The following is a 9,640-nucleotide window of genomic DNA, read 5'->3' as shown; positions in this document are numbered from 1 at the left end:
GAGTTAGGAGCTGGTTGAATGTTCATGGGGAATCAGGGGCGGAGGGGAGGAGTGTGCTGTTGCAGAATGGGGTGAGCGGTTAGGGTCTCATAACAATGTATGTAAAAAAAAAAAAAAAAAGTTAAGGCTGCTAACCAAAAAGGTCTGCGGTTTGAATCCATAGGCCACTCCTTGGAAACCCTATGGGGCAGTTCTACTCTGTCCTATAGGGTCGCTATTAGTCGGAATCCACTCGACAGGCAATGTTGTTTTTATTTTAGTAAGGCGCTCTGGTGGCGCAATGGTTAAGCGCTGGGCTGCTGCTAAACGAAAACTGGCGGTTTTAACCCACCAGGCGCTCGGCAGGAGAAAGATGTGGCCGGTCAGCTTTCGTCAAGATCACAGCCTTGGAAACCCTGTCGGGCAGTTCTACTCGGTCCTACAGGGTCGCTGTGAGTCGGAATCGACTCCATGGCAACCAGTAAATAACTTTAATGTATTACTCTGACTTCTCCCCTTCTTCCTGGTGGTGTATCTTCAAGGAGGGGGCTGTGCCACTCTGATTCATTCCCCCTTTTGCCCGGTGGTATCGGCCGGGGGGGGGGGACTGTACCATCTTCTCCGTCTCCCCAGTGACAACTGTAACTCTGACTTTTTCTCCTTTACGCAGTGGTATCTCCCTTGAGGATCAGGACACACCCCCGTGATGAAAGGATACCTTTGCTTCTCTGAACTTTGCAGAAATCTATAGAACTTAGTTCCAAGACTAGTTCCTTCCGGATACCTTCAGGTTTCTACCCCTTAATCCCCGGCCAACCCCCCCGCCCCGCCTTCTGTGAAACAGTCCTACTGTACGGAGTGGACGCTAAGATGGCGGCCCTCGTATAGAAGCTGCTTAAGCGCAGCCATGTTCCTTGCCTGACAACGCCACTCAGGGACACTGAACCCGGAAAGTCGCGGAAGATTCCTAATTGCGCCTTGTTGTGTGTGTGGGTAGACTACAACCTCGCCAGCCCTTATGGTCTTGTGAAAAACCAGCAGCCCTAGAAAGGGCAGTGTCAGGGGTGACGGAAGCGTTAGGAAACGGAAGTGGCCCTCAGAGGCCGTTTTATTGGCGCGCGGCGCGGTGCACGAGGTTTAATGTCGTGAGAGTCACCGAGGTGATTTTGAGGGGTAAGTGATGGCTTCCTTGGCTTTTCGGGATGATTAATTGTCAGTTTGTAAAGAATCTGGTGAATGGCAATCTGGCGGAGGCGTCAGGGATGGGGGCCCCAAGGGTAGTCAGTTTTTAGATTTAACTGCTGCTTCTTGTCATGTCTTAATAGCCTGTGTTTAGGTTTTTCCTCCTCCAGAGACTTCCTAATTTTATTTTCAGTGATCTTTCCAATGAACCAGCTTTGGTCTAGTTGATCCTCTCTGATGTACCTTTGTTTTATGTTTTCTTAATATCTTCTCTGTACTATTCTCTTTGAGTTAAATTCCATCGTTCTTTTTCTAACGTAAGTTGGATATTAATTCATTAGCGTATAGACTTTCTTCTTAAAATATATTTAAGAACAAAATTACCCTTTAAGAAACTCTTTAGCTTCATTTCACAAAATTTTATACACCCTCTTATTATTGAGATATGTTTAATTTTTATTTTTGATTCATTTTTTACATTAATATAATACCTTCGGGAGAGTTGACATTTTTATTAAATCTTATCCTGGAGTATAATAAGTCTGATTATTTATATTTGTCAAAAATGTTTTAAACATTTTTAATCGTGTAAGTGCAGCTCCTTTAAAAAGAAGTTTATTCTTAAGTAGTTTATATTGTGTGGGACAAAGACTTGGCTTTGCCGTTGTCTCTGGTTTCTGAAAATAGCCCGAGCAATTAAGGTGCTCTTTGTTTTCCAAAATAGCAAGACAGCACTTAACAAAAAACCAACCAAACCCATTGCTGTCGTTTGATTCTGACTCATAGTGACCCTATAGGATAGAGTAGAACTGCCCCATAGAGTTTCCAAGGCAGGATCACTGAGTCGGAATCGACTAGATGGCAGTGGGTTTGGTTTTTGGATTTATTTCAGGGTTGTGTTTCATAAATGATTTTTGTGAGATTTAAGTGTTTTACTTATGTCCCAATTTTAGTTTACATTCTTGTTAGTAATGACTGCTGAATTGTGACAAATGCATTTTTGGGGTAAGTTAATAGCAGCATGTTTTCCCCCTAATTTGCTGACTTAATGAATAATGTTAATATTATTAATGTTGAACTATCTACTTCTTGAAAAAAGAGGCAAAAAGCTTCCCTGTAGATGAGTTTAAGAGAGATTTTTCACACTAAAATGGCAAAAGTAACTAAAGAAGGCAGAAAGGACTACCCATTCCCTTTCATTCAGGTTACCATGTTGCTAGGTTTCCTGCCTGCACAGTCACCCACCAGATCCCCATGGACAAGTCCCCTGTTCCTCACCCCATGGGGCTGCAGCTCGATTCAGTGCGCCAGTCTCCTCCACCTCCTGTCCAGAAGCCAGATCTGCCTTGAACCTGGAATTGAGGGGTGGGCTGGCTGGGTAAGGTGTGAGGCCCCCTGTGGAGCTACCCTAGAATAAGTGGGTTCAAACTTATCAATTTGACTCCAAATGTCATGATTGTTTTTATAATCCACTAATACTAATACTCTAATACTCAGAGCTGGGAGTTACTGAACTTTGTGGGTGAATGTGGAATGATACTGATGGCATGAATACTGTCCTTCTAGGATTTCTTGGTTTCTCTGTGGAGCTCTTAAGCCTTACCCCTTACTGGAGGCTGCAGGATCTTCCATTCATTCCAACCCCAGCCCACATACAGACACCTCTCCCTCCAGCTTTGGAAGGTGGGCTGAGGCCCAGGGTGAACATGCCAGCTAATGGGAAATCACCCCAGAGGTTCCCTGCCCTGGTTCCAGGAGAACCTGGCAGATCATTTGAGGTAAGGAAGAGGAACCTACTTTTTCCTTTTTTAGATGAACTTGTTATTTTGAGATAATTGTAGATTCAAATGCAATGGACCATTTATCCAGTTACCCCCAATGGTAACATCTTGCAAAACCTTGGTACAATAACACAGCCAGAATATTCGCACATAGAACATTTCCATAACCAAAAGGATCCCCCGTGTTTCCCTTTTATACTCACAATTACTTTCCTCCGTACTCCCTTCTTAACCCTTGGTAACCATTAAGCTGATCCCCAATTCTATAATTTTGGCTTTTCAAGAATATTATATATGGAATTATACAGTATAATAATTGGGACTAACTTTTTTCGCTCAGCATAATTCTCTGGAGATTCATCTAGGTTGTTGCGTCTATCAATAGTCTGTTCCTTTTGATTGCTGAGTAGTATTCCATGGTGTGTATGTACCACAGTTTAACCATATACCGGTTGAAGAACATCTTCATTGTTTCCAGTTTTTGACTATTATCAATAAAGATGCTGTAAATATAAACATTTGTATACAAGTTTTTGTGTGAACATAACTTTCCATTTCTCTGGGGTAAGTACACACAAGTGCAGTTGCTGGATTGTATACTAAGTACATTTTAACTTTTAAAAGAAACTGTTAAACTCTTTTCCAGAGTAACTATATGACTTTACATTCTTACCAGCAGTACATGAATGATCCAGTTTCTTTGTATCCTTGTCAACATTTGGTATTGTCACTAGTTTTTATTTTAGACATTTTGATAGGTGTGTAGTGATATTTCATTGTGATTTTAATTTCCTTAATGATTAATAATGTTGAATGTCTTTTCATGTGCATATTTCCCACCTGTAAAACTGGTTGGGGGGGGGTCGTGGTATTTGACCTCCTCTAACTTCAAAAGCAGGAAGGAAGACCAAGATCAACAGCCCAAGGCTGATTCCTATGAGGTGGAGTTCAGATATGCCTCCTCTGTCCGCCATCTTTGCCAATTCCGACACCATCCATCCCTCCCACAGCACTCTCTGCTTCTCTGCTGGGTTTGATAATTCATTGCAGTGGCCACATAGAACTCACAGACAATACTCACAGTTATGGGGTTTATTAGGGAAGTGACGGATTACAATTCAGGCTCAGGAACACTCAGGATACAGTTCTTCCATCAGGACAGCCTTTTCCCAGCTGTGCTGCAGGCACACCTCTCTCTGGCCCTCTACCTCTGCCCCTGCTCAGGCAAGCGTTACAAAACTCTTTTAGCTCTGCCAATAAGTGCACAGAGATACTCCACTCCACCAGTAAACCTTGGCCCAAAGGCACTCAGCTTTCTCGCTCTGTGGGCCAGGAAGCCCACTGTGCCATCTCCTGCCGCGGTTTCTCTACCACTGCTTCTCGCCGTCTTCAGTGTTATAGCTCGCTCTCTCCCTGTCTTGGTCTCCTTCTTAGTGCAGGGATCCCAGGTCCAAAGGATGCACCCCACTCTTGGCCCTTCTTTCTTGGTCGTGGTGAGCTCCTCTCTTCCCACCTCTGGGATGGCTCATTTTAAGCCTCATGGGATGGCAAAGCTGACCAGTCCCCTTGGTGGGCCACAATCACCTTATTTGCACAGTCCTACCCAGTCACTTGGGTGGGAATTACAAGAGCATGGTGAGAAAAGGCCACATAAAAGCCATCCATCACACTGTCTTTATATCCTGTTCAGCGAAATGTCTGTTCATGTCTTTGACCCGTTTTCTAATTGGATTTCTTGTTTTTTCACTGTTGAGTTTTTCACTGTTGGATATATGGTTTGCATATATTTTCTCCCAGTCAGTAGTTTGTGTTTTTATTCACTTAACAGGGCCATTTGCAGAGCAAAAGTTTTAAATTTTGATGAAGTCCAGTTTATCAGTTTTTCATTTAATGGATTGTGTCTTTGGTGTCAAGTCTAAAAGCTCTTTTCCTAGCCCTAGATCCCAAGGATTTTCTCCTGTGTTTTTTTCCTGAAAGATTTTTTCTAAAAGGCTTTGTTACTTATATTGAATTTCTTTTGCATCTTTGTAAAAAATCAGTTGGGCATATTTGTCATACGGGTCTATTTCTGGACTCTCTTGTCTATTCCATTGATCTGTGTGTCTATCCCTCCATGCACAGTCTTGATTCCTATAGCTATATATAATAAGACTTGAAATTCAGTAGACTGATTACTCCTACATTATTTTTTTTCAATATTGTTTTAGCTCTTCTAGTTCCTTTGTCTTTATAAATTTTAGAATACCTGTTGCCGCGAGTCAGTTCTGACCCATAGCGGCCCTAGAGGACAGATAGTGTTGTCCCATATCTACAAAAAGTCTTGCTGGGAATTTGATAGGAATTACATTAACCCTGTTTATCAATTTTGGGAGAATTGACATCTTTACTATGTTGAGTCTCTAATCTATGAACATGGTATGTCTCTGTATTTACTTAGATCTTTAATTTCTTTTATCAGTGTTTTGTAGTTTTCAGCATACAAGCTGTGTACATATTTTCTTATATTTACACCTAAGTATTTCTTTTTTTTTCCAGTGATTAAATGGTATTATAATATTTATTTTGGTGTCTGTGTTGTCGTTGCAAACGTATAGAGATACAGTTGATTTTGGTATGTTTATCTTGTATCCTTTGACCTCGCTGAATGCAGTTACTAGTTTTAAGAATTTTTGGATTCCTTGAGATTTTCTACATAGACAGTCATTTCATCTTTAGAAAGGGACAGTTTTAATTTCTGCCTTTCTATTTTGTGTTCCTTTTATTTCCTTTTCTTGCCTTATTGCACTGGCTAGAACTTCCAGTGCTATATTGAGTAAGTGTTGTGAGAGTGGACATCCTTGCATTGTTCTTGATCTTCGGTTTTTCACATTAAGTACATATGGTGTTACCTGTGAGGTTTTTTTAGATGCGGTTTATTAAGTTGCAGAAGTTCCATTCTATTCCTATTTTTTGAGAGTTTTTTTTTCCACAGGAATTCATGTTTAATTTTGTCAAATGCTTTTCTGCGTTGATTTGATCATGTGTTTTTTCTTTACCTTGGTAACATGGTGGATTATAAGGATTGATTTTTGAATATTGAACCAGCCTTACATTCCTAAAATAAACCTCACTTAGTCATGGTATATACTTCTTTTAATATATTGCTGAATCTGCTAATATTTTGTTAAGAATTTTTGTGTCTGTATTCATGAGGGATATTGGCTTGTATTGCATTGGGCAAATCTGCTGCAGAAGACGTCTTTAAAGTGTTGAGAAGGAAACATGTCACTTTGAGGACTAAGGTGCTCCTGACCCAAGCCATGATATTTTCAGTTGCCTCATATGCATGCAAAAGCTGGACAGTGAATAAGGAAGACTGAAGAAGAATTGATGCCTTTGAATTATGGTGTTGGCAAAGTATATTGAATATTCATGGCTGCCAGAAGAACCAACAAATCTGTCTTGGAAGAAGTACGGCCAGAATGCTCCTTAGAAGCAAGGATGGCAAGATGAGACTTCGTTTTGCATACTTTGGACACGTTATCAGGAGAGACCAGTCCCTGGAGAAGGACATCATGCTTGGTAAAGTAGAGGGTCAGCGAAAAAGAGGAAGACATTCAATGAGATGGACTGACACAGTGGCTGCAACAGTGGGGTCAAGCACAGCAAAAATTGTGAGGATGGCACAGGACCAGGCATTGTTTCGTTTTGTTATATATAAGGTCGCTATGAGTCAGAATCGACTCGATGGCACCTAACAACAACAAGATTAGCTTGTAGTTTTCTTTTTAGTTTGGTTTTGGTATAGGAATGTGTTAGTTTCCTGTGGCTGCTATAATATTACCACACACGGTAGACTAAAACAACTGAAATATATTCTCTAACAGTTCTGGAGGCCAGAAGCTTCAAATCAGTATCACTGGGCCAAAATCAATGTGTCAGTAGGGCTGTGCTTACCCTGGAGGCTCTAGGGGAGAACCTGTTCCTTGCCTATTCCAACTTCCGGTCTTCCTTGGCCTGTGGCCAAATCAGTCCAATCTTCAAGGCCGACATTTTCAAATCTCTCTCTGCCCCATTTTCACATTGCCTTTGTGTGTGTCAAAACTCCTTCTGCTTCCCTCTTATTAGGATACCTGTGATTGCATTTAGGGCCTGGATAATCCAGGATCATCTCTCCATCTCAAGATCCTTAACGTAATCACATCTGCATAGTCACTCTCCCCCCTTTTTTTACATATAAGGTGAAATTCATAGGTCCCAGGGATTAGGACATGGATATCTTTTGGGGGGACATTTTTCATTCTACCACAGGGAAATACTGGCCTCATAAATTGAGTTGGGAAGAGTTCCCTTATCTTGTATTTTCTGGAAGATTCTTCTTTAAAAGTTTGGTAAAATTCTCCAGTGAAACCATCTGGACCTAGAGATTCCTTTTTTGGGGGAGTTTTAAAATCTGGATTCAGTTTTCTTAATAGTTATAGGGCGATTAAAATGATCTGTTTCATATTGGGTGAGTTGTGGTAGTGTGTGTTTTTTTTAGGAGTTGGTCCATTTCATCTAAGTTGTCAAATTTATATGTATAGAGTTGTTTGTAGTTTCCCCTTTAGTATCCTTTTGATGTCTGCAGGGTCTCTTTTGATGTCTGCAGGGTCTGTAGCAGTATCTTCTGTTTCATTCCTGAGATTGACGACTTATGTCTTCTCTTTTTTCCCTTGTGATTCTTGCTAGAGATCTGTCAATTTTATCGATATTTTCAAAGAACCAGCTCTTTGTTCCATTGATTTTTTTTTTGTTTGTTTTATTTTCAATTTCATCTCTTATTATTTCCTTCTTTTTGTTTGCTCTGGGTTTTTCTTTTTTTTTAGATTTTAGAGTTAGGAGCTTACATTTTTGATTTGAGAGTTTCCTCTTTTTGAATGCATGTATCTAGTGCTATAAATTTCCCTCTTGTGTCTGCTTTAGCTGTGTTCCACAGTTTTTTTGAACTTTTTAAAAAAATATTTCATTGTATTTTTGGTGAAAGTTTACACAGCAGATTGGATTCTCTTTTAGCAATTTCTGTACATATTGTTTAGTGACATTGGTTACAGTTTTCATAATATATCAGCTTTCTCATTATTTCCATTCTGATTGTTCTGTTTCCATTAATCTAGTTTCCCTGTCCCCCCTTACCCTCCCATCTTTGATCTAGGGTAAATGTTTACTGTTTAGTTTCATTCAGATGATTATTTTTTACTTTTTTTAAAATTGTGCCTTAGGTGTATGTTTACAGAGCAAGTTAGTTTCTCGCTCAACAATTTATACACAAATTGTTTTGTGACGTTGGTTGTAATCCATGTGATGTGTCAACCTTCTCCCCTTCTCCACCCTGGGTTCCCTGTTTCCATTCATCCCATTTTCCTGTCCCTTCCTGCCTTCTTGTCATTGCTTTTGGGCAGGTGTTGCCCATTTAGTCTCTTTTATATGATTGAGCTAAGAAGCACATTCCTCATGTGTTATTGTTTGTTTTATAGACCTATGTAATCTTCGGGGAGTCCTGGTGGCACAGTGGTTAAGAGCTCGGCTACTAACCAAAAGGTTTGAATCCACTAGCCACTCCTTGGAAACCCTATGGGGCAGTTCTACCCTGTCCTATAGGGTCGCTGTGAGTCAGAACTGACTCAACAGCAGTAGTTCTGGTTTGGTAATCTTTGGCTAAAGAGTGAACTTCGGGAGTGAATTCAGTTCTGAGTTAAAAGAGTATCTGGGGTGTGGTCCACAAATTTTGATATGTTGTATTTTCATTTTCATTAAAGTAAATCTAGTGCTGCTGTAACAGAAATACCACAAGTGGGTGGCTTTAATAAACAGAAATTTATTTTCTCACAGTTTAGGAGGCTAGAAATCTGAATTCAGGGCAATAGCTTTAGGGGAAGGCTCTCTGTGTCCGCTCAGGGGGAGAATCCTTGTCTCAGCTTTTGTAACATTCTTCTCAGCATTGTTCCTTGAAGATCTCCACTGTAGCGACTGTGCTTCTCTCTGTGCTAATCTGGCTCTTTTTATACCTCCAAAGTGATTGGTTTAAGACACACCCTACACTGATATGGCCTCATTAACATAACAAAGAAAACCCTATTCCCAAATGGGCTTACATCCTCAGGTATAGGGGCTAGGATTTACAACACATTTTTGGGGGACACAATTCAATCCATAACAGTAAATGTTTTTTGTTTTTGTTTTTTAATTTCCTTTAGACTTCCTCCTTGAACCTTGGATTAATGAAAAGTATGATATTTAGTTTCCAAGTGTTTAGAGGTTTTTCTGTTATCTTTCCATTAATTGATTTCCAGCCTCATTCCTGTGTAGTTGGAGAGCATACTGTATGATTTCAATTCTAAATTTGTTGAGGTTTGTTTTATGGTCTAAGATATGGTCTATCTTGGTATATATTCCATAAAAACCAAAAAAGCCATTGCCGTTGAGTTGACTTTGACTCATAGTGACCCTATAGGACAGAGTAGAACTGCCCCATAGAATTTCCAAGGAGTGCCTGGTGGATTCAAACTGCCGACCTTTTTTTGGTTAGCCGCTGTAGTTCTTAACCAGTATGCCACCAGGGTTTCCATATGTTCCATGGGCACTTGAAAAGAATGTAGTCTGCCATTGTGTGGAGTGTTTTATAGATATTGATTAGATCCTTTTGAGCCATGGTGTTGCTGAGTTCTTCAGTATTCTTGCAG

At 40.3% G+C, this 9,640-nt stretch overlaps 1 protein-coding gene across 3 annotated transcripts in view; it reads left to right on the top strand.

Moving 5' to 3' along the window:
* The first annotated feature begins 852 nt into the window (after positions 1 to 852).
* The window catches only part of ZNF157 (zinc finger protein 157), a 69,596-nt gene continuing 60,808 nt past the window's right edge, over positions 853 to 9,640 (top strand). For 2 of the 3 annotated variants that reach the window (XM_004376889.2, XM_023731884.1), the window contains exon 1: positions 2,520 to 2,939. In XM_004376889.2, the coding sequence (XP_004376946.2) occupies positions 2,688 to 2,939 (252 nt within the window). In that variant the 5' untranslated portion in view covers positions 2,520 to 2,687. Of the gene's footprint in view, positions 1,153 to 2,519; positions 2,940 to 9,640 lie in introns of those variants that run through there. The other variant, XM_023731882.1, reaches the window with a different exon arrangement.

This window comes from Trichechus manatus, unplaced genomic scaffold (assembly GCF_000243295.1).
Source record: "Trichechus manatus latirostris isolate Lorelei unplaced genomic scaffold, TriManLat1.0 scaffold00046, whole genome shotgun sequence".
Classification (NCBI taxonomy): domain Eukaryota; kingdom Metazoa; phylum Chordata; class Mammalia; order Sirenia; family Trichechidae; genus Trichechus; species Trichechus manatus.
The sequence above is the reverse complement of the archived record's forward strand: the minus strand, read 5'-3'. Positions and strand labels throughout refer to the sequence as shown.